Source organism: Neovison vison, chromosome 9 (assembly GCF_020171115.1).
Source record: "Neovison vison isolate M4711 chromosome 9, ASM_NN_V1, whole genome shotgun sequence".
Taxonomy (NCBI): domain Eukaryota; kingdom Metazoa; phylum Chordata; class Mammalia; order Carnivora; family Mustelidae; genus Neogale; species Neogale vison.
In genome coordinates this window covers 72,576,651-72,600,477 of record NC_058099.1, presented here as the reverse complement: position 1 = coordinate 72,600,477, position 23,827 = coordinate 72,576,651, and the positions used below count along the sequence as shown (strand labels likewise).

At 32.9% G+C, this 23,827-nt stretch overlaps 1 protein-coding gene across 2 annotated transcripts in view; it reads left to right on the top strand.

Annotated features, from left to right (window-relative positions):
- ERCC6L2 (ERCC excision repair 6 like 2) overlaps nucleotides 1–23,827 on the top strand; it is a 158,719-nt gene that overhangs the window by 61,065 nt on the left and 73,827 nt on the right. For both annotated transcript variants that reach the window (XM_044265744.1, XM_044265745.1), the window contains exons 4-9: nucleotides 9,277–9,470; nucleotides 16,837–16,998; nucleotides 17,402–17,609; nucleotides 21,373–21,513; nucleotides 22,532–22,645; nucleotides 23,549–23,668. In XM_044265744.1, coding sequence (XP_044121679.1) covers nucleotides 9,277–9,470; nucleotides 16,837–16,998; nucleotides 17,402–17,609; nucleotides 21,373–21,513; nucleotides 22,532–22,645; nucleotides 23,549–23,668 — 939 coding nt within the window. The remainder of the gene's footprint in view (nucleotides 1–9,276; nucleotides 9,471–16,836; nucleotides 16,999–17,401; nucleotides 17,610–21,372; nucleotides 21,514–22,531; nucleotides 22,646–23,548; nucleotides 23,669–23,827) is intronic.

Sequence of the window (23,827 nt, the reverse complement as noted above, 5' to 3'; positions counted from 1 at the left end):
TGGATTTGAGGTATGTGTATGTTATATGATACATCTTACATATATTTTGAAACTTTTCAAGTGTGAAGAAATCATCTAAAAATGCATGCAATCGATGTTTCTTGCCAGGAATAAATTCCGAAAAGACACAAAGTATGTATTTCAAATATTAAATCTTGGAATGAATCTTTGGATTTAGGCCTTTAGGACTGGAATTCAGTCTTTAAGAAAATCAAAGTAAATTAATTTTAAAATATTGCTCTCATATGATAAAGCTTTAAAGAGTCTATGAAAATTCATAATCAGTATTAATGCATAGGAGAATTTTTTTAGTATTCATATTATCAGTTTCAGTGATGATTGAACAAAAATATGTTTCTAGCATCTTATTTACTATATACTATTTAGTTTCTGATGTATACCAAGAGTATTATCTTGCAAATGATGCTCCTGTGAAAATCCTCATGCATATATCTTGCAACTTTTGCCATTATAGCTATAGGATAAATTCTTGGTACTGGAATCACAAGTCTGTGGTACTAAAATTATGGGCATATTACATCTGACAGATACAAATTGCCTTTCAAGAGCTTGTGTCAATTTGTATCCTCACCAATAGTATAAAATTATGTCTGTTTCCCACCTTTTCATTTATCCTAGGCGTTAAAAAATATAAATTATGTCAGAGATGTAGAAAAAGTATACCTTGCTTTGATTTCTATTGCTTTATTATGAGTGAGGTCAAATATCTTTTCAGAATCTTAAAAGACTTTTAAGCTTTTAAAACATCAAGTTCTAGTTTTAATCTTTTCTTAATAGTCCTTAATCATATGTTCTACATACTGATCTTTTGTCCATTATATATTCTGTAAATATTTCTTTCCTACTTTTTTCAGGGTCAGCTTTTGATTTATTTATTATATTTTCTAAAAATTTAGGTAGTTAAAAATATCTATATTTATAGGTTCTAGGTTTTATGCCTGCCTAGAAAAATCTTCTGTACCTAAGACTGTAAGTTCACCCATGATTCTTTTATAATGTGTATGATTTTATTTTACACCTTCACATCTCTCTATCAGCCTGAATTTATTTTGCTATAAGGAATGATCAGTTAAACTGTCATTATTTTTTCAACTGGTTAGCCAATTATTTTATTTTCATATATTGAGTAAGCCTTTTTTCCCACAATATTAGAAGGGTCACTTTTGATTAAAATGAAGCTCATTTATATATGTGTGGGTATATTTCTAGATATATTGGTTCTGTCCTATTGATTTATTTGTTCATTTATCTTTCAGTGCTAAACAGTTTTAATTTTTTTGGATTTATAATATGTTTTAATATTTGGTAGGGTTAGTTTGTCTTCAAATTTCTCAATTTTCTCCTAAAAGGCTATTGATATTTTAATTAATATTACATTGAGTTTATTGACTTATGTAGGGAGAATGAACATATTTACACTGTAAATACTGCATATCCAAGAGTAGTTGTATCATTTGCTTAAATCTTATTTCTTGCCCTTCAGAATTTCTAGCTTTCTTCATGTGACCTACTTTCTTATTCATTAAGTTTAACTAGGTATTCTTTCTTTTCGGTTGCTATTACAGATGGAACTTTTAAAATTTTATGTTCTAACTGGTCATGTTTTTATATCTATTAAAACTACATGCTTTTTTAGGCTTTTTCTGAAGTATTAATGACGTATTAGTTTTAGGTGTGTAACATAATGATTTGATATCTGTATACATTGCAAAATGGTTACTACAGTAAATAAATCTAGTTAACATCTATCACCATACCTAGTTAGAAAAAAATTTTTTTTCTTGTAATGAGGACTTTTAAGATCTACTGTGTTAGCAACTTTAAAATATGCAATGCAGTATTAACTGTAGTCACCATGGTGTACATTACATCTTCATGAATTATTTATTTTACAACTGGATGCATGTTACATACCATACTAATGCCCTAGCAACCATCAATTTGTTCTCTGTAGTGATGAGCTTATTTTTTTGGTTTATTTTATTTAGTAGATTCCAAATATAAGTGAAATCAAATATTTCTCTTTCTTGGTATGACTTGTTTCACTTAGCATGATGCCTCAAGGTCCATCCATGTTATCACAAATGGCAGGATCTCATTCTTTTTTATGGCTGAATAGTATTCCGTGTGTGTGTGTGTTTGTGTGATATATGTAGAGATATATATCTACATATATCAAATCTTCTTTATCACCCATTACTGGACACTTAAGTTGTTCCCATATCTTGGTTATTGTAAATAATGCTGCAGTGAATATGGGGATACATAAATCTTTTCAAATTAGTGTTTTTGTTTCCTTCAGATAAATACCCTGAAGTGGAAGTCCTGGATCATATGGCAGTTCTATTTTTTTAAATTTAATTTTTTCTTCACTGTTCCAAGATTCATTGTTTATGCACCACACCCAGTGCTCCATGTAATACATGCCCTCCTTAATACCCACCACCAGGCTCACCCAACCCCCTCCAAAACCCTGTTTGTTTCTCAGAATCCACAGTCTCTCATGGTTCGTTTCCCCCTCTGATTTCCCCCAGTAATTGTTTGTTTTTCATAGTGGTTGCACTAATTTAAATTCCTATCAATAGTGCATAAGGGTTTTCTTTTATTAAGATTGTTGGCTAGCACTTGTTATTTCTTGCCGTTTTGAAAATAGGCAGTCTAACAGATGTGAGGTGATATCTCATTATGGTTTTGATTAGTATTTCCCTGATGATTAGTGGTATTTTTCATGTGCCTGTTGGCTATCTCCTTTTCTTCTTTAGAAAAACGTCTATCCAGATTCTCTATCCATTTTTAAGTTTGGACTTTTTTTTTTTGGCTGTTGAATTGTGTTTGTTAATATTTTGGATATTAAACACTTATCAGAAACTTTTTAGTTTGTTGTAGTCCCGCCTGTATGGTAAATTATATCATCAAAAAAATGAAAAGAAACCAACTAAATAGGTCAAAATATTTGCAAATCATACATCTGATAATGGGTTAATATCCAAAAATAAATAAGTTTTTGTTTTTATTGCCTTTGCTCTTGGAGTTACATTTAAAAAAACCATCACCAAGACCATAGTCAAGGAGCTTACTTGTATTCTTGTATACTTCTTACTTGTATACAGGAGCCTATATATTCTTCTAGGAGCTTTATGGTTTCAGGTCTTACATTCAAGTCTTTAATCCATTTCGAGTTTTGTGTGTTGTATAAAATAGTAGTTTCATTCTTTTGCTGTGGTTGTATAGTTTCCCCAACACCATTTATTGACACGACTATCCTTTCTTATTGGATATTTTTGCCTCCTGTATCATAAATAAATTGGCCATGTAAGTATGGATTACTCATATTTTGTTCAAGTGATCTATGTGTCTCTTGTTATGCAGTAGCATACTGTTTGATTACTATAGTTTTGTAAAACAGTTTCAAATCAGGGAGTGTAATTCAGCTTTGTTGTTCTTTCTCAAGACTGCTTTGACTATTTTTGGTCTTTTATGGTTCTATCTATACCAATTTTAGGATTGTTATATTTCTATGAAAAATGTCATTGGAATTTTATAGGGATTGAATTGCATCTATAGATTGCTTTGGGTAGTAGGTACATATTAACAATATTTGTTCTTCCAACCCATAGAATGGAATATTTTTCCATTGTTTGTGTCTTCTGTAGTTTCTTTTTTAAAAAGATTTATTTATTTAATATACTGAGCCTGGAGTCTGATGCTGGGCTCAGTCCCAGGACCCTGAGATCATGACCTGAGGCAAAATCAAGTTGGTCACTCCACTGACTGAGCTACCCAGGTGCCCCTTCTGTGGTTTAGCAGTGGCTTGTAGTTTTCAGTGTCCAGGTCTTTTACCTCCTTGGTTAAATTTATCCCTAGGTATTTTACTCGTTTTGATGTAATTATAAGTGAGATTATTTTTTCGTTGCTGTTTCTGATAGTATGTTGTTAGTGTATAGAAAAGCAACAGATTTTTGTATATTAATTTTGTTTCTTGCAACTGTGCTGAACTTGCTTATTCTAACAGGTTTGTTTGTTTGTTTGTTTGTTTGTTTTTGTGGAGTCCTTAGTGTTCTCTATATGCAATATCATCTCCTAAGCAAACATTGACAATTTTCTTCTTATTTTGCACCTGGGATTTCCTTCCTTTCTTCCTTTCCCCCTTCCCTCCCTCCTTCCTTCCATCCTCCCTCCCTCCCTTCCTCCCTTTGTAATTGGTCTGCCTAGGACTTCCAAGATTATGTAATTGGTCTGCCTAGGACTTCCAAGATTCTTGTCTTGTTCTTGATCTTAGAGGAAAGTTTTTATCTTTCACCATTGAGTATATTAGTTGTGGCTTGTTATATGGCCTTCATTATGTTGAAAAACTTTCTCTCTATACTTACTTTGTTGAGTTTTTATCATAAATGGTTTTTGAATTTTGTCACCTATTAAGATGACCATGTGATCTTTATTCTTCATTTTGTTAATGTGGTGTATCATGTGATAGATTTGCAGATGTTGAACAATATTAACATTCCATCCTTGAATCCCTGGAACAAAAACCACTTGATCATGGTGTATGATCCTTTTCGATTATTTCTGAATTGACTTTGTTGATATTTTGTTGAGGATTTTTGCACCTATGTTCATCAAGGATATTGACTTTTAGTTTTCCTTTGTTGTGGTGTCCTCATCTGGTTTTGGTATTAGGGTAACAATGGACTTGTAAAATGAATTTTCTCCTATTTTTTAGAAAAGTTTGAGGAGAAAAAAAAAAAAGAAAATGTTGAGGAGGATTTGTATTGACTCTTCTTTGAATATTTGGTAGAATTTTCTATTGAACCACCTGGTACTGGATTTTGTTTGTGTTTTGTTTTGATTACTGATCAAAAACAAAACACAAACAAAAAAATCAGTAGTAATTCATCTTACTACTAATTGGTATATTCAGATTCTCTCTTTTTTTAATGATTCACTCAGGGAGGGTTGTGGTTTTTAGAAAATAGTGATTTCTTTTAGGTTTTCCAATTTGTTAGCACATAATGGTTCATAGTACTCTCTTTTGAGTCTTTGTATGTATGTAGTATCAGTCAGTAATGTCTCCTTCATTTCTGATTTTATTTATTTGAGCCCTCCCTCCTTTTTCTTGGTGAGTCTAGCTAAAATTTTATCGGTTTTATATTTTCAAAGAAGCAGCTCCTAGTTTTACTGATTTTTTAAATGTCTTTTTAGTTTCTATTTTGTTTATTTCCATTCTGATCTTTGTTATTTCTTTCTTCTACCAAATTTGGGCGTTGTTCTTCTTTCTCGTTCTTTGAGATGTAAAGCCAGGATGTTTATTTGAGATTTTTCTTATTTTGGGGGTGGGGGTAGGCATAGATTGCTGTGAAATTCTCTCACAGAACTACTTTTCTGCATCCTATATATTTGGTATGCTTTATTTCCATTTTCATTTGTCTCAAGATATTTTTTTTATTTCTCTGTTGACCTTTTGTTTGTTCAATAGCATATTGTTTATTTTTTAAAATCTTTATTTAAATTCTTTTTAGTTAACATACAGTGTAATGCTGATTTCAGGTGTACAGTATAGTAATTCAATACTTCCATACAATACCCTGTGCTTATTACAGCAAGTGCTCTCTTTCTCCATCACCTGTTTACTGTTCATTTTATTGTTTTACTTATATTTTCTACAAATTTGTTTACTTGTCATTTCCATTTTCATCCCTTATTTACTTTTCTTGTTTGATTGAAAGGTTTTATATTTATTGGTTTGCTGTCCATTAATTTAAGTGATATTGGCCTATAATTTTCTATTTTTGAAGAATGTCTGGTTTTGGTATAATTTTTATGCTGCTTTTCTAAAAAATGATTTAGATAAATCCATGACTAGAATGGATTCTAAACTTAAATTCCCATATGTTAAATAGCCACAGCATTCCAAAAGGAAAAGTTACCAGTTATACATAATAGTGTTTAAATTAATTACTTTTGGCATTTTTAAAAGAATTAACATTATAGAAGTAATTATGGGAATATTTTTTAGAACTTTGAGTTATATAGCAAAAATTTCAGTTTCATAGTCTGCAATTTCTCTCTATGTAAAGATACACATTATTTTTCACTTTAATATCTTACTTCCTTTTGTGTGGAGGAATATCTCACTTTCACTTTCACTTTAATATCTCACTTCCTCCTGTGTGGACCTTTGCTTTCGTCCTGTTTGTCTGTTGTTATTCTCTGAATATACATTGCTGTTCCTAACCTAGTACTGACATGCATGGTTGCATTTATTATTTCATTTATCACTTGAACACCTTTCTTTTCTAAATGCGATACAAAGATCTGGAGTTGCAGTGGTAAATGAGAGCTATATTTCTCACAGTCATGGACTTTCTGAATTAATATAGTACCAATATGATATATAATGGTGGTTACAGGTTTTGGAATTAGACAGACATGGGTTTGAATACTTATTTTGCCACCTAATAGCAGTATGATCTTGGGTGTGTTATTTAACATCTCTACATCTCAGTTTTTTTCATCTCATCTCATCCTCTAGAAAGGAAATACTAAATATTTCTACTAGATAGCATTTCTTTGTAAAGTCCTTGAATTAATATTTGTCAACTACTTTGTCCAGCCCTTGGCACACAGCAAGTACTCAATAATGATATGATAATTATTGTGAATACTATAACTTTTCTACCATAAAAATCATTGCACATGAAAACCATCTTTAGGTATTTTGTACAGTCCACATCACATCATCCTCCTAAGACCGTAGTGCATGAAGAATCAAACTTTAAAATCATGGCTTTCAGTAATTGAGATAGATTTGTTGAAAGAGATAAAAGTAATTCAGTATTCTCTAGTTGAACAATTAAATGTGGCCTCTGTTGATTTTACTAATATTTTTTTTAAAGATTATTTATTTATTTATTTGAGAGAGAGACAGTGAGAGAGAACATGAGCGAGGAGAAGGTCAGAGATTTTACTAATATTTAAGTGAGAAATTTTTAATTATGTTTGTATTAAATTTATATCTAGTTTTATAAAATTGTTTCTTAGCTTCAGAATAACAAATACAGTTGCTTTGTGTGCAGTGATTTAGCAACTGGTCACTGCTTTCCATTTTATTGTTTTGGCATCTTTTGCTTAAATAAGGCTTGTTAAATGAAATATTGTTCACAGCATGGTAGTGAATACTTTACATTCTTCTTCTTATACCCTTTCTCTGGACTTTGTACATGACAAACTCAGTTCTCTGACTTTTTCTAGTATTAAAACAAGTTACCAAACCATTTTGTTTATGTTTTGCAATTTCAAAGACCAATAATAAGAAATGTCTTAATTTTAAAACTTTTTGAATCTTAGGGCTGATTCTAGGAGTCTTTAGATTCATTGCCAACTTTGATGAATGATACCTGAACTGGAAAGCAGCTCAAAGTGAGCAATGGAGTTTGGACCCATCATTTTCATCTTGTAATATACAAAAATGAGGGGAGGGAATGAGACTATACTTGGATTAAGTGCTTGGATCCCAAATTTTGTATTTTTGAAGGTAGGGGAATAATGGAATTCATAGGATAAACTCCAAGCCAAAAGGCAGAAGTATTTGAGGTGAATCAAGTATGACAAGAAGTATTTGTGTGTGTTTGATGATGGGGTGGAAAAAGGAACTTTCACACTGAGTTTGTTAATCTTTTGTTCTTTTTTTTCTTCTTTCTCTTTCCAAAAGAGTCAGATTTGACTTCTTACAGCTGTCAAATGGCCTACCTGAAATATTTCACAGAAGAGAGAGCAGGATTTAGACTAGTATTGTGTTATTTAATTTTTTGCTAAACTGAAAATTTTCGGTATGTTTAATTGGTTCATCTTTATCAAGTAGGACAAATATAAAGCTTTAGGGAAGAAACTTGTAACATTATTAAATATAATAGCTCAGAAGTAGTGATAACAGTGAGAAATAAAAACATTAAAAAATTAAAATGGGTAATGACCACAGGATTTGGGGTTAGTTTATAGGGAAGATCACTGGAACCCCAACATTCCTTCAAGATTAAGCAGATGCATATTGTTAATCTTGATAAGGACTACTTTGATTGGAGGGGTTAGGACAGAAGTCATTTATATGAATTCAAAAGAGAACAGGAGGAAAGTAAGTAAGAGCAATTAAGTATTGATAATTCCTGAGTATCATTGCTAGAAAGGCAATAAAGTTAATGGGAAATAGCTAAAGAGACATATAAGGTTAACAAAGGGGATTTTGGTATATATATATATTTTTTAACCCTGAAAATATTAGGACTTACTAGCTTGTGGATGGATATGGTTCATTAAAAGGGGAAAGTTAGTTACATAAGGGAGATTCGGGCAATTACTCCAGCATTAACTTTAGATTGATAAGAAGTGATGGCAGCCACTGTGTAAGTTTAGGGTTTGTCTTTAGATAAGACCATGGTTAGTTGATCCATGGTAATGTGTAGGAGAGCAGAATGTTTGCAAATAAATATAGATAGATTACTGATCTAGTGAGAAAAGAGGTAGGGGATTTCTTCGAATTGCTTCAGTTTTTTTTTTTAAAGATTTTATTTATTTATTTGACAGAGAGGGGTCACAAGTAGGCAGAGAGGCAGGCAGAGAGAGAGAGAGAGGAGGAAGCAGGCTCCCCACTGAGCAGAAAGCCCGATGCGGGGCTCGATCCCAGGACCCTGGGATCATGACCTGAGCCGAAGGCAGAGGCTTTAACCCACTGAGCCATCCAGGTGCCCCGAATTGCTTCAATTTTTTAATGAGTTTTTGAGGTCTTCAACTGACAGTATCTGAGAAAAGGAGAGAGGAATTGTACTAAGGGTGTACAAAGGAAAGAGAGTTTCAGAAAACCATATATTTCAAGAAAAAAACCTGGCCTGCTTTACATATTTGTATTACCAACTTGGCTCTTGAAGTTATTATTTGGGTCCTGATTAAACTCTTTTTTCTGCTTTGGAGAATTGTTTCTCTCTAACCTCTCAGCTCCTTTTTCCGGGGGCATGAGGGAGGGGAATAAAAACAGTTTTTTCTTTGGACAAAGTTAGATATCTGTTTTATTCTAATAAAAAGATAAACAAAAAAATATTTTTTGATGGTGTTTTTATATCTAGATATATCCAGTCACTAAGTTGTATTTATTTTTATTAATTGCAGTGTCAAAAATGAAAGCAAAGGACTGTTGATATTCCAGATTTCACTTTTTTCCATTTTTTACAAAAATATATCATAATTTTGTTTTTCTTCTTCTTTTAGATGTTCTTAATAGTTGCTCCTCTTTCTGTCCTCTACAACTGGAGGGATGAACTGGACACCTGGGGATATTTCAGAGTCACTATTTTACATGGTAACAGAAAAGACAACGAACTGATTCGTGTAAAGCAGAGGAAATGTGAAATTGCTCTAACAACTTATGAAACACTACGTTTATGTCTGGAGGAACTTAACAGGTAATGGGAATAATGGAAATGAGTGCATTAATATTCTGTTTACAGCCATTGTATTTATACCTTTATATAGTGATTTTTAAAAAAGTTCTAAATATTCCTTAGTATAATTTCATTTCATTTCAGAATTACTGAAATACTTTATAATAATTTATTCTCTAAAAGAGAAAAACCTGTGGGGTGCCTGGGTGGTTCAGTCAATTAAGCATCCCACTCTTGAATTTGGCTCAGGTCATGATCTCAGAGTCGTGGGATTGAGACCCATGTCATGCTCTATGTGGGTGTGGAGCCTGTTTAATATTCTTTCTCTCTCTTTCTAGCCGTCTCCCACCCTGTCTGAAAACAAAACAAAACAAAACCTGCATCAGATTTTATACAGTCTGTTTTATCTCCTTTATTCTATCTCCAAACAATGCATGTAAAAGAGGGGTAATACTGTCCTAAATTTTATGCGTATGTTACCTCTAGACTAAGACAGCAATTTTCATGAATGATTTTAATTATGGGAATCTGTTGCTAATGTTGAGTGGCAAAAAATACATATACATATTGAGAATCAGGGTTCCAGGACTTTAAGTACCCAAAAGAAATGAACTGGCTTATGCCCACCTGAGTCTTGAGATTTTTATGAGGCATCTAGAGCTGTAACTATAAAGCCATGTGAGTGTTATAATATGTAACAGAGGATGTTGTGGAAGCACATAAGGGACCTAACTCTGTTGCAGTGAAGAGAGTTGTCATGGTGCTTCCCAGAGAAGATGACCTATGAGCTGAGTAAGAATTGAATTATGGTAAGAGTTGAAGAGTAGAAGGGTAATGCAGGAAGAAGGAGCAAAGAGCATTTGCAGAGGCCTTCAGCCCACAAACATCACAAACCACTTTTGAATAAATGAAAGCAGTTCTGATGCTCTCTGTATCTCATGGCTGCAGCATATGTGTAAGAGGAAGTGACTGGGAGACAACAACTGTGTGGTAAGCAAGAACAGATTATAAAAGATATTGAAAGCTGCCTGGAAATTAGAGGTCTTTATTCTTAGAGTAGTAAAATGTCCTAGAGATGTTTCCAATGAATTATTAATAAAAATGGTCAGATTTGCATTTTGTAAGTAACCTATCTGCTGTGTGTGCAGACAGAGGAGAACCAAACTAAGTGGAACAAGTTAACTTAGGAGGCTTATTATGAGCTAAATTGTGTCCCGTCCAAACGTGCATGTGCAAATCCCAACCCCAAGGACATCAGAATGTAACTGTATTTGGAAATAATATTTTTAAAGAAGGTATTAGGCTAAAATGAGGCCATTAAGGTAGCCTAGTCCAATCCCTCTGGGGCTCTTAGAAGAGAAAGAGATACTAAGAATTCGAGTGCATAGAGGACGGGATACATGGGGACACAACAAGAAGGCAGCCATCTATAAGCCAAGGACAGAGGCCTCAGAAGAAACCAAAGCTCCCAACACTTTTGTCTTGGATTTCTAGTCTCTAGAATTGTTGTGTCTGGTGCATCTAATTTTTTTGCTCATCATAGTATTTTTGAGATTCATCCATGATATTGGATGTATCTGTGATTGTTCTTTTTTAATGCTGAGGTGTATTGCATTTTATGAATATATCACATTTTGTTACCCATTAATTTGAGGATAGATATTTATATTTGGGTTTTCCAGTTTTGGGTTATTATAAGTAAAACGAAGGAGTATTATTGTAGAAGCCTTTTTTTAAGCATACATTTTCATTTATCTTGGGTAGACATATTTGCATTTTCTGGGAGTAGAATTGTTGGGTTACATAAGTGTAGGTTTAATTTAGAAGAAACTGCCAAACCACTTTCCTGAGTAGTTGTACCATTCTATTCCAACTAACAATCTATGGGACTTCAGTTGCTTCATATATTCACCAACATTTGGCATTATCAGTCTTTTTGTTTTTAGGTATTTTAGTGTGTCTGTAATAATACTTTGTTGTATAATTTGCATTTTTCTGAATTATGTCTACATGAAAAAATATTCTACAGTTATTCTATAATCATCAATAAAGTCAGTTGGTTAGGAGTTGTTCTTAAGTGTTCTTTGTCTTTACTAATTTTCTGTGGTTTTATAATTTCTGAGAGAAAAATGTAATCTTCAATTATGCTTTTATATTTTTAAATTCTTTTGAGTTCTGTCAGCTTTTAGTTCATATATTTTGAAGCTCTTATTGGGTATACACACATTTAAGATGAATATTTTTTCTTATGATTAATCCTTTTATCTTAAGAAATGTTCCTTTTTACATCTTGAAGTTTTATCTGATATCAATGTAGACAATAATCTTCTTATACTTAATGAATGTTTATCATTTTCTCTCTTTCTATTTGAATATATTGGTTCTTTATATTTAAAGTGAGCCATTGTGGTTAATGATAGATCTTGCTTTTTTATCCATTCTGATAACCTGCCTTTTATTTGGAGTATTTAGTCCATTTACATTATATATAATTATTAGTAAGGGGGGCTTCCATTTTTGTCAGCTCTAGAATTTGATTTCCCCTCACTTAGAAGCTAATAGCCTGCTCCTGTTTTATGGTAGTGATCAGAAAAATAAGTGTAATCTGAGGTGTGGAGAAGTTAAGTAGCTCACCAAAGATTACATGACATGAAATTTAAACTTTGACCAATTAACTCCAGAACTTATGCTCTTATTTAATATTTTATATGACCCCAAAAGATGGTCTGCACTTACATAAATATCAGTGAGATATTCATTCATCATAACATCAATCATATTTTAATTTTTAATTGTCTGCCCTTTTAGACTGTGAGGACTTTGGTGTAGGATAATTTCTGTATTTCAGTGCTTATTACACTTCCAACACATAATACTTGCTGAATAAATATTTGTTAAATAGTTGTTTTCTGTGATTGTTACAAATATTAAATAAGAATTCTGAAGTGGAGTTTTCTAGGTATGTGTCCCAGATTTCTGTGTAAAATTGAAAAATTAAATGTTACAGTGTTTGTTATATATAGCATTCTGTTATTTGTTCAAATGGCTTCATTTTGACAAATGTTAAAAATAATTTATATTTCATTTGAGTAAATATTAAGTAATCCTGTTTTAGAGTTGATGCAGTCTGGTTTCTTTTTTTTTTGAAGTATAGTTGGCATACATGTTATATTCGTTTCAGGTGTACAACATAGTGATTCAACAAGTTTATATATTATGCTGTGATCAAATATTAAATAATTTTTGTGAGACTAGCACTTTGTGATAGAACAGGATTAAACATTGATCATAGATAATCCAGAGTAAACACACTATACGAGTGAGCTGTATCTCTTTTTATTATTATTATATTTTGCTTTACTTTCATTTTTATCAGTTATATATGTATATTATTTAAAGAGCCAAATATGAAAAAACTGCAATTCACTCCTTTCTGCCACCTCTATAAACCCTTCTTCAGACACAACTACCTTCAATTCTTTTACTTATCTTCCTACTTTTACCTCCATATCTCTAAAGAACATTTTTATACTGCAACTTTTAATTTTAATTTAATTTTAATTTTATTTTTAGTTTTCAGCACTGATTTCTTCTTAAGAAAATGAGGATTTTGCCCTCTTTTGCTTACTGTTCTATGGAGTAGGGACTACTATCTAGGAGATCCAATTGCTTCTTAGACTTGAACATTTACATAACTCCAATTTCCAGAGACATCTGAATCTGATACCACCAATTCCTAGCTTTTTAAGACCTCAATAATATGAATCAGATTACTTTTTGGCTCTCTCCACTACTGGCATAGGCTACTGCTTTCTCTGCTTTTGTAAGTCATCTTGTCCATCTTCTTCCCAGGCGCTAAAATTTTGTGGTCGTTTTTTCCTTTTTCTTTGTTCTTTTGTTCTTTTTCAACTTTATATTAAGAAATTATCAAACCTATAGAAAAATTGAAGTAACAGTATATGAACATCTATATACTTACCACCTATATTCACCAGTTTGTGTATATGTGTGTGTCTGTTGTGTGTATTCAAATGTTGGCAAAATATGTTAATACATGTGTGTCTTGAGTCTATATACAGTGGTGGTATTGAGTCATTTTAGGAAGTTGTATATAACATGACAATATTATCTCTAAATATTTTAGCATAGATTTCCTAAAACTAATTATATTTTTTCTTGTACCACGTTATCATTTCACACCTAAGAAAATTAACAACTCTTTAAATTTCCTTACTTATCTTCAAAATATTATTAAAATCCAGTATTTCCAGGTACCTGGGTGGCTTAGTGGGTTAAAGCCTCTGCATTCAGCTCAGGTCATGATCCCAGGATCCTGGGATGGAGCCCACATTGGGCTCTCTGCTCCATGGGGAGCCTGCTTCCTCCTCTCTCTGCCTGCTTCTCTGCCTATGTGCAATCTCTGTCTGTCAGATAAGTAAATAAACTTTTAAAGTAAAATAAAATCCAGTATTTCCAAAGCAGGGTTTAATAAATGTTCAAATGATGGATTTGATGATTAAATCTATTTAGTCCCTTCTAATCTGGGACATTCCCCCAACTTCACTTTCTTATTATACAATATTTTGAGGGGATTAGGCCACTTGTCTTTTAGGGTATCTCAAATATTAGCTTCATCTATTTACTTTCTCAGGGAATAGTGTATTCCTTTAGCATCTATGTTTCTATAAGCCAGTTTTGGGCTACAGTCTTAATTAGATTCAGGTTAAACATTTTTAAACAGATTTTTTTTTTTAAGATTTATTTATTTATTTGACAGAAATGACAAGGAGGCAGAGAGAGAGGAGGAAGCAGGCTCCCTGCTGAGCAGAGAGCCCGATGTGGGGCTCAATTCCAGGATCATGACCTGAGCCGAAGGCAGAGGCTTTAACCCACTGAGCCACCCAGGCGTCCCCAGGTTAAACATTTTTTTTTTTTTTAAGATTTTATTTATTTATCTGACAGAGAGAGATCACAAGCAGGCAGAGAGGCAGGCAGAGAGAGAGAGAAGGAAGCAGGCTCCTGGCTGAGCAGAGAGCCAGATACGCGGCTCGATCCCAGGACCCTGTGATCATGACCTGAGCCGAAGACAGAGGCTTAACCCACTGAGCCACCCAGGCGCCCCAGGTTAAACATTTTTGATAAGAATACTTCATAAGTGAGGCTGTGGGCTTCATATTACATTACTTCAGGAGATATTAATGTCAGCTTGTTTCACTATTAATGGTGCCAAGTTTGTCCTACAGGCTAAAGAAATGGACATCAGAGATTATAAAGTTATGTTTTTCCTTTTGCAATTAGTAGTAATTTGTATGGTGATACTTTGCCAGTATTTGAATATTCTGATCCTTCAGTTCCTTTTTTTAGCGGTATTAGCATACAAAAATTATTATTGCCTCTATCTGTTATTTTATTGGGTTTTGCAAAATAATGTTTTCCTAAATTTATAATTTCTTCTACACTTATTAACTGGCAGTCTCCTTTAATAAGTAATTAACTATAATATCAACAAAAAAGCAAGGCAAATGCTTGATTCTTTGGCCAACTTTCAGACTAAGATGTTGCTATAATGGTCATCTATAGTAATAGCAAAGTTTTCCTTCCATCTCCCCCTTTTTTGAGTGTCACTGTGGATTAATGGATTAATGAAGTAGATTTGACATACCATAGAATATACCCAGTATAAGTATAGAATAATTTTTAGTAAATGTATATGGTTGCGATTATCACCACTGTCCAGTTTTAGAACATTTCTATCACCTCAAAAAGTTTTTTGGTTCGAGTCAATCTATGGTCCCATTTCCAGTTTCAAGCAATGCAATCTGTTTTCTGTCTCCGTAATAGAGTTGCCTTTTCTGGAAATCTGATGTAAATGGAATCACTCACTATGTAGTCTTCTGTGTTTGGTTTCCTTCACTTAACATCATAGGTCCATCATGTCGTAGCATGTTTCAATAGTTTGTTGCTTTTTATTGCTTAATAGTACTATTATATGTATATACCTCATTTTGTTTATCTGTTCATCAGTGCATGGACATTTGGATTGTTTCTAATTTTTGGCTGTCATGAATAATGCTGCTGTGAACATTTATGTACAAGTCTTTGTGTGGATGTAAATTTTCTGTCTTTTTTTTTTGACACATACTTAGGAATGGAATTGCTGGGTGTTAGGAGATATTTAATTTTTTAAGAAACTGACAAATTGTTTTAGAAAAGTAGCTGCACCAAAAAAAAAAAAAAAAAAGAAAAGAAAAGTAACTACACTTTCCCAGAAACAGGGTATGAGGATTCATTTCTCCATATCCTTGTCAACACTTGATATTGTCAATCTTTTTATGATGATAGCCATTCAAATGGGTTTGTAGCAGTATCTTATGATTTTAATTTGCATTTTTCTAATGACCAAAGAAGTTGAGAATCTTTTATGTACTTATATGTCCTTTGTATATTTTCTTTGTTTAGCTGTCTATTAAAATATCTTACTCATTTTAAAAATTGGATTGTTTTAACTTGTGTTGAGTTGTTATAATTCTTTATATATTCTGTATATAAGCTCTTTACCAGATTATGATTTGCAAATATTTTCTCCCAGTCTGTAGCATGTCTTTCATTTTCCTATGGTTTCTTGAGAAGAATGGAGGTTTTTAACTTTAATAAAGTCCAACTTATCAAAAATTTTTTATTGCTGTAATATCTAAGAAACTTATGCCTAACCCAGAATCCACAAGATTTTTTCCCTATGTTTTATAAGTTTTAAAGTTTTGACTTTTATATTTAGGACTGTGTTCTGTTTTGAGTTTATTTTTGTTTATAGTGTGAGGTTAGGATCTAAATTAATTTTTTTCCCTAGAATTTTGGGGTTTTTATTTATTCAGTGTTTTATATTGAGTTACAATCATTATTCTTAATGATGCTCAAATTTTCCAATTAGTTTGGCTTTTGTGTCCTTTGGACATTCCCTCATTTGTCTATGGCTATATCTGTGTTTTCTGGCTCTTCACTATTTCCTCTGCTGCATGTCTGAAATCAATAATTTCTCCATGGGGCTTTGTTTTGTTTTATTTTGTTTTAGTGGACTCACTACTATGGGAGTTCATTGCTACTGGGGTAAAAATTGATTCTAAACATTCATTTTAGTGACGTTTAAATGGCTTTTTCATTCCAGCATCATTAAACAGAATCTATGCCCTTTGTCTCCCTACACATTTTATTTTTGTGGGTTGTCCAAACCCACAACCGTTGCCCTAATGGAGAATCCTATGGAGTCATCACAGAGTGAATAGGGAAAAAAACTCTACAGCATTGGTAGAGAAAGCTGCTCTCTAAACATGATACAGAGTAAGAAAGAGAAATTCTCTCAACATTTCCGCACTTTTTTCTCACCTTGCAGTTTGGAATGGTCGGCTGTCATTGTAGATGAAGCTCATAGAATCAAGAATCCAAAGGCTAGAATAACAGAAGTTATGAAAGCTTTGAAATGTAATGTCCGCATTGGCCTCACTGGAACCATTCTTCAGAACAACATGAAAGAACTGTGGTGTGTTATGGACTGGTGAGTGAAAAGTAATTTGTCCGTTTTGGAAAATTTTTCATATTTCTTTAACTTAATATTACCTTGTTTGCTAATTAATAGTTTCTAAAAAAAATTGTGTTTGTTTATGGATGTGTTTGTCCTAAACATAGTATACAGAGTAGAGAGTCCCATGAATGCCTATCTTTATATATTATTCTTTGTCCCTGAGGTAAATAACTGAACTTATTTACCAATTCTGTCATCTTAGAGTTATTTTCTGAAATGTCATAAAGAAAAAACATTCTCTTTCCTTGCATTTTGTTATTGTTATCACTCATGAACAAGTGACTTAGTATATTTCTTAGAAGCAAAAAGAAGTCATTGTGTGTCTTTTTAGATAATTTAATAAAGCTGTCATATTTTTTTAATTGTCTTTATAAAGGGCTGTGCCAGGACTTTTAGGTAGTAGGATCCACTTCAAGAAGCAGTTTTCTGACCCAGTAGAACATGGTCAGAGACACACAGCAACAAAAAGAGAACTAGCCACTGGCCGAAAGGCCATGCAAAGGCTTGCGAAAAAGATGTCTGGGTGGTTTCTCAGGCGTACCAAGGCTCTAATCAAGGATCAGTTGCCTAAGAAGGAAGACCGGGTGAGAATTGCATTTTTTTAAATTATTAACTTACCATCATTTAATTATTAATTTCTCATGTTTTATTTTTTTCTGAAAAAAAATTTTTTTAAAGAGGAAATCTATCTATCTCCTGTGGTATTTTATGAATATAGTTTTTTGCCTTTTACTCAGTGTAGAAAAGAATTATTATATGCAAATTCAGAAAGCACTAATTCAGCCCAGTCTAACAGGTTAGCTAACAGGTTTTTGTTAGTATACATTAAATTCATTTCTCTTATTTTATAAGAATGCTTTTGGTATAATTCTTTCTCACTGAAGAAAGAACTCTCTCCCTAATTTATTTTCTGTTCATATTTTGACCTTCATATATTTTGCCCATGAATTCTTTGAGACCTTAATAATAGCTATAGGACTTCAGTGATTAAAAACTTTTATAGGTTTGTTTCTTTTAGAATGTTATCTATAGTTATACAATTAACTTAATTTGAAGAATTTTAGGATAGTTACAATTAAATTCTGTCAATTGTTTAAAAATATAGTGGTCCTCTTTTATAGTTTTAATCTTGTGGTTCTTCTAACTCAGGTAATGGAATAAAGGTTCTATAAATTACTATGAACAAAGCTTAATTAATGTCCCAAATATGGGCAATACTATTAGATACTCTCTCATCCAAGGATATTCCATTGATTATTACTTTAAAAAGTAGATTTGAGGGCGCCTGGCTGGCTCAGTGGGTTAAGCCGCTGCCTTCGGCTCAGGCCATGATCTCAGGGTCCTGGGATCGAGTCCCACATCGGGCTCTCTGCTCAGCAGGGGGCCTGCTTCCCTTCCTCTCTCTGGCTGCCTCTCTGCCTACTTGTGATCTCTCTCTGCCAAATAAATAAATAAAATCTTTAAAAAAAAAAGTAGATTTGAAAGGAAAATATACAAGTTGGGGAAGTTGACTCTTTGATCTAAAGAAAATGTTACTGTTTAATTGGAGTCCTTAATGAACCTCCATTTTAAAAAATATTTTGTATAACTTTACATATATTATTTAGTTATCTGTCCACTAGGAGCAGTAACTATATATGAAGAGAGAATTGTGTACAAAGTGTTTAGAACTTGGGCTCTGAAATGAAATAATGTAGACTTGAATCCTGGCTCCCCTACTTAGGAGTTTTGTGACCTTGAGCAATTTTCTAAGTCTCCCAAACCTTGGTTTCTTTACCTGTTAAATAAGAATGATGAGGGGTGCCTGGGTGGCTCAGTGGGTTAAAGCCTCTGCCTTTGGCTCAGGTCATGATCTCAGGGTCCTGGGATCGAGCCCTACATCAGGCTGTCTGCTCAGCAGGGAGCCTGCTTCCCTCCCCTCTCTCTCTGCCTGCCTTTCTGCCTACTTGTGATCTCTCTCTCTGTTAAATAAATAAAATATTTTTTAAAAAATGATGATAACAGTGTCTGCCTTACATGGTTGCTCTGAAGTGTGTGGCATGTGAGAATTGTTTAGTAAATGTTACACATGTTTTAAGGTACTTAGGAATAAATTTAACCAAGGAGGTGAAAGACCTAAACACTGCCAACTGTTAAGATGAAAGAAATTGAAAAGACACCAAAAAATGGAAGGATACCCCTTTTCGTGGATTGGAAAAATTAATATTGCTAAAATATCCATACTACCCAAAGCCATGTATAGATTCAGTGCAATCCCTGTCAAAATTCCTGTGGCATATTTTTACAGGAATAGAAAAAACATTCCTAAAATGTGTATGGAAGCACAGTAGATCCCAAAAGAGACAGAGCAATCCTGAGAAAGGACAGCAAAGCTGGCAGGCATCACATTTCTTGATTTCACACTATGTTACAAAGCTATAGTAATCAAAACAGTATGGTACTGGCATAAATACAGACACATAAATCAGCAAAGTAGAATAGAGAACCCAGAAAAAAACCCACACATATACAGTCAACTAATATTTGACAAGGGAGCCAAGAATACTCAGTAAGACAGGAAGATACTCTTTCCAATAAGTGGTGGGAAAATTGGATATTCATATGCAAAAAATACAGTTGGACACCAGTCTTACACCACTTACAAAAATTAACTGGAAATGCATTAAAGATTAAATGAAATTTAATACAAACTTACAAAAATTAACTGGAAATGCATTAAAGATCAAGTCATAATTGTATAAAACTTGTAGAAGAAAACAGGGAAGGAGCTCCATGACGCTAGTCTTGGTGATGAGTTTTTGAATATGACATCAAAAGTATAAGCAACAAAACCAAAATTAAGAAGTAAGACTATGGGGCGTTTGGATGGTGCAGTTGGTTAAGTGTCTGACTCTTGGTTTCAGCTCCGGTCATGATCTCAGGGTCATGACACCGAGCTGAGCTGAACTGTGTCAGGCTCAGTGCTCAGCGTGGAGTCTGTTTAATACTCTTTCTCCCTCTCCCTCTGCCCCTCATTAACCCCCAGCCCTGCTCTCTCTTTTTCTAAAATAATTAACCTTTTTTTAAAAAAGTGATACTACATCGGACATCACAGCTTCTGTTACCCTAAGGTGCTTAGTCGTTAAGCATCTGCCTTCAGTTCTGGTCATGATCCCAGGGTCTTGAGATTGAGTCCTGCATCAGGCTCACTGCTTAGTGGAGAGCCTGCCTCTCCCTCTCCCTCTTCTGTTCCCCCTGCTTGTGCATGTGCGCGTTCTCTCTCTCTTGCTGTCTCTCTCTGTCAAATAAATAAATAAATAAATAAAATCTAAAAAAAGAAAAAAAGCTTCTGTACACCAAAAGAAACGATCAAAAGAATTTGTCATTTTTTTTTTGCAATAGCCTGTTTTAGTGATATAGACATATAAGTATTTATAAATAGAAGGCTTTTCCTTTTTATTCACATTTTTCAAAATCTTATTATGGGTTTTATGACCTGGTTACATACAGCTACATCTAGAAGACTTTTACCAATTTCTGGTGCTACTAGAAATATAAGGTAAATTATATCCTGTATAACTTAGTGGCATGATTTTATCAAATTTTCTTCTTTTTTTGAATTTCAGTACAAAATAGAAACTCGTAGTAGCTTTTATGTGTATTTTCCTAATTCTTACCTTTATTAATCTTAGATGAATTTATAGTAGGATATCAAATACAAATGGTAATAATTAAGTCTTAAATTTTTTTCTAAGTTTTTAAGAAATTGAGTAAGTACTATTCATACTGTTGTTCTAAAGTTTTCCCTTTTCTTCTTATCCAGTTTTTTTTTTTAGAGAGAGATTTTATTTATTTATTTGAGGGAGAGAGAGAGCACAAGTAGAGGAGAGAGGTAAAGGGAGAGGGAAAGCAGACTTCCCGCTAAGCAGGGAGCCTGATGTGGGACTCTATCTCAGGACCCTACGATCATGACATGAGCTGAAGGCAGACTTCCTTAACTAACTGAGCCACCCAGGCACTCCTCTGTATCTAGTTCTTTTATTTGACCTAAACTGTAGTAATTTACTTGCATTATGGGCTAATAGTATGAAACCCTGAAAAGACCCAGAATATATTTAGGAATATATAAGGAAAACACTTGTTTTTTTATATTTTTATTCCTTTCAATTGAAAAACAAACTCTATGGGATTTATTTGAAAATAGAGTTATTTATATACTTTAGGGTAGGGTGTCATAATAATGGATCTAAAAGAATAATAGCTTATAAGCAGTTTTCACTCTTACAGTCTTTAAAATCTGGTGTACATTGTGATTATTACTGCTATTTTTAAAAAGTGCCAATAATTCTTCATGTTTCATCTTGGCAGATGGTATATTGTTCTCTGACAGATTTTCAGAAAGCTGTCTATCAAACAGTATTAGAAACAAAAGATATGACTTTGATACTTCAGTCTTCTGAGCCTTGTAGCTGTAGCAGTGGCCGGAAAAGGAGAAATTGTTGTTATAAGGCAAGCATTTCTGGGTGGTTATCTTCACATCTTGCTTTTGATTACATTGTTCTCTATTCCAGTGTCAGAGGTAAGGAGCAGATAAAATAACCTTTTCTCAGTTCTTTATCTTTAGAAGCCACAAGTTAACAAAAAGGAATAGTTTTCAAAAGTATTTTGCAATATCAAATAGTAGTCATAGCAAAATATAATATTCGAATATCTTTCCAATAAACTGGTTTTTCAGTAGCTCTCAGAAACTAGTACCTTCAATTTGATATCCTCTCTTTCAGCTTTTATTGAGAGGTAGCCTACTTCATTTTGAGACTTCATCTTATTTCCAGAAGTTTCTCAATAATAAACTTAGTCTTTGACAGCAGGCTTATAATACTGTTCTGATAGACTGTTAATTAATCAAAATTGTGTATTAGTATAATAAAGTATTTTATTTTTATTTAGCAACAAATATTAGTTTATATTTTTTAACTTTCTATCTGTATTTCCTGCCCTTTTTTTCACCTCTCTGTTTTAGTATCAAGATATCTATCAAATATCCATGTACATTGAGGGACCCTGAATATTTATCTAGATTGATACTTATTTCATCTCTCATTTGTTTTGCTCTTTTTAAACCACGTCACTTTTTCATAATAGCACAGTTTCCTCGGATACCTTGGAATATAAAGGAGAGGATAGAGAAGGGACAGTGAAGTATGACCCTGCCCCTGTGCCATTTTTTATTACCAGGAACCTCTTATGGCAGCATTCTCTATCACTACGTATCATGAGGGTAGATGCTTTCTGGAATGAGGACTTTCTCCCCTCTTTTATTAAAAACATCACCAAAAGTGTGAGTCTACATGAAGTGATTCATGAATTTTTTTACATAATGGCAGACCATCATTTTCTCAGAATGTATTGTGCCAGTAGTGACCAGATGATAAACATTAGTGTGAGCGATAGAGTTTATGAAGTTACTTGTTACATAGCTGTGTTAGTCTCTTTCGTGTTTTTATTTTCTCTTTTTTTCTGGTTACAGACCAATTCACATGGTGAAACAGTGAAAACCTTGTATTTCAGTTACCTTGCCGTCCTTCAGAAGGTAGCCAACCATGTCGCGCTACTGCAGTCTACTGGCACCTCCAAACACCAGGTTTGAGTGGGTTTTGTACATTTCTTTATGATGCTATTTGATGTAAGGATTTTGTATTTGCTATAAAATGCCGTAGCCAAGTATCTTTAAGTTATTTTTATATGCAGTTGAAGAGGAAACTAACTTGCTCATGTTTTAATTTAGGTGTCAAAGAAGTATATGCTCTTTAAGTTTTTTAAAGAGAAAACTGAAGCCTAAGTCAAAATAATAACCCTTTTTTATGCCTCTGTTAGTGTTGCTGTATTTGTTTTCCTAACATGTTTTGATACAATTACTAAGTAAGATACTAAGTCAGTCTCATCCCATTAATAGTGTATCTAACTCCATTTATCCAACCTACTGGATTAAAATGCATTTACAGTAATCTGTATATTAAATATTAGGATTATATCCCAAGTTGGCAAAAATCAGCAATTTCAAAGTTTAGAAATAAATGCAATCATATACTTTGATAATTTCAATTTTATCTTATTCTAGAGCACACATAAATAAAAAGAAGTATTTAAGGCTTATTTTTTATTGCTTTTTAAATATAATTTTACATTTTCTTTTTGTGTTATAGTCTTCAAGCTGTTAAAATATAATTTTAAAATCTAATAAGCATTTAATATTGTTCTTTGATAGTACTGTTTGCTCTTTGGGAAGTATTTGAGTCCTTGACTTAGAGATTATAAAAGAATAATGATAAAATTATTAGTCCTATCATTTCAGAACTCATCAAAGCCATATATAATTAATATTATCACTTTAACTTTTTCTAAATTATTAGTCTGACTTAGAGAAGATAATATCTTCAAACTAATATAGTCCTTCTAAATAGAATGTTTTCATAAACAATCTCAATTTATATATATATAAATGTGTTTGGTTGAAATTTCTTTTCTTCTATCTTTTCCTCCTAAGGAAACACTTATCAAAAGAATATGTGATCAGGTATTTTCCAAGTTCCCAGATTTTGTGCAGAAAAGCAAAGATGCAGCTTTTGAAACCCTTTCTGATCCAAAATACAGTGGGAAAATGAAGGTAAGTGCTCTTCTTTCAGGCTGTACACACATAAGCATGATACACAAGATATTTATCAGTGGTATGATGGGAGACAATAATCAGAAAGATCCCAATCATTCAGAAGAGACTGTGGCCAAAGATAACTGATGTAGCCATATCATCATTTACTAAATTACA